General features: G+C 40.7%; 1 protein-coding gene across 1 annotated transcript in view; it reads left to right on the forward strand.

Moving 5' to 3' along the window:
- Positions 1 to 1273, forward strand: part of LOC107553323 (ecto-NOX disulfide-thiol exchanger 2-like) — a 273927-nt gene that overhangs the window by 222376 nt on the left and 50278 nt on the right. The window contains exon 6 of the mRNA XM_016235520.1: positions 1249 to 1271. Within this exon, the coding sequence (XP_016091006.1) occupies positions 1249 to 1271 (23 nt within the window). The remainder of the gene's footprint in view (positions 1 to 1248; positions 1272 to 1273) is intronic.

Below are 1273 nucleotides of genomic sequence, written 5' to 3' on the forward strand. Positions count from 1 at the left end.
TCGGCTTTGTAAAGAGTCGATTCATGAGGCTCAGAAGAGTGTATCAAATCATGGTATTCTGTCTTCCAGATCCAGCCGAGGTGTGAATTGCTATCAGCACTAATTTTGTTGCCGTATTTGCCCCAGTACTTGATTTGCATAATTCCTTCAATGAATCAGTTGCTAAAATAAGGCAAGCAAATAAACAAAATCCCATTCAGACTTTGAGACTTCAGCAATGATCAGACAGACAAGTCATTTAATGCTTGATTAACATGTTTACAGACACAGCATGTCATCCAAAGTCCATGACTGACATCGGAATTGTTTTGTTCCACATGCTCACTTTCTTTGCCTATAGTGTTGTATTGAAGCTGTATGCATATGTTGTATCCTCTATTCAGTGGAGTATTATGTTCTTTCCACTGACATGAGCTGACATGTATATATAAAGCTCATCATGAGCTGCCACAATAAACAGGAGTTAGTGTGATGTTGGTGATGATGGATGGCGAGTATTAGGGGGCAACTGTGGGGTCCAAAGAAACTTAGGCCTACTTATTTATAGTGACTGGCTTACAGCCAAACATGCCTGATCTGCTTTGCGTCCGACTCCGTATGGACCCCCAATCGGGCATGCAGTCCCCTCTGAGTCCCAGCAGGTGCTTCCTTCATCTGCATTCCCATAGCTTGTTAAGACCGTCTCTTCAGTCCTGATGGAAAGCACGGATTATCACCAGTTCGTCTGCACAGCATCGCTGAGTAATCAGCTAACACCAGAACAGGCCAGTTCAGTATGGCAGGCTTTGCACTTGTAATCTAGTCATGTAACAAGTGCCGGGTTTCATTGATTATTCCTTCTCAGCCTGGTTTTCTCAGTGCATCTTATTTATGGTTGAATTGGTTTATCAAGAAGAGATTAGCTTTGTGAACCTGGAGGTTCTAGTGCCGTGCAAATTAAACAAGCCGAGAGAAAGGTCCGTGGTCTGGACTGTGACATGTTGAGTTTGAGTGCTCTCTATACTAAGACTATCAAATAAAAGTGACAAAAGGCCAAAAATATGTCAGTCTAATGATTTGGCACATTAACATTTTTAATGATCTTCCAGATGAACCCTGCTCTTTTAGATTAGAATTGGATAATGAATCAATTTAATGTCAAGGTCGTAAAAAAAAAAAGAGCTATGGACTTAATGTGGTGAAAAATAGAGATCAATATCTAGATAAAAGAAAATTTAGTTTAATATTATTTTGTGCTTGTCTTCAAAGACCTGCCTCCCCCTGCCACCAGAGA

The sequence above is a fragment of the Sinocyclocheilus grahami genome, unplaced genomic scaffold (genome assembly GCF_001515645.1).
Source record: "Sinocyclocheilus grahami isolate Dianchi unplaced genomic scaffold, SAMN03320097.WGS_v1.1 scaffold470.1, whole genome shotgun sequence".
Classification (NCBI taxonomy): Eukaryota; Metazoa; Chordata; class Actinopteri; order Cypriniformes; family Cyprinidae; genus Sinocyclocheilus; species Sinocyclocheilus grahami.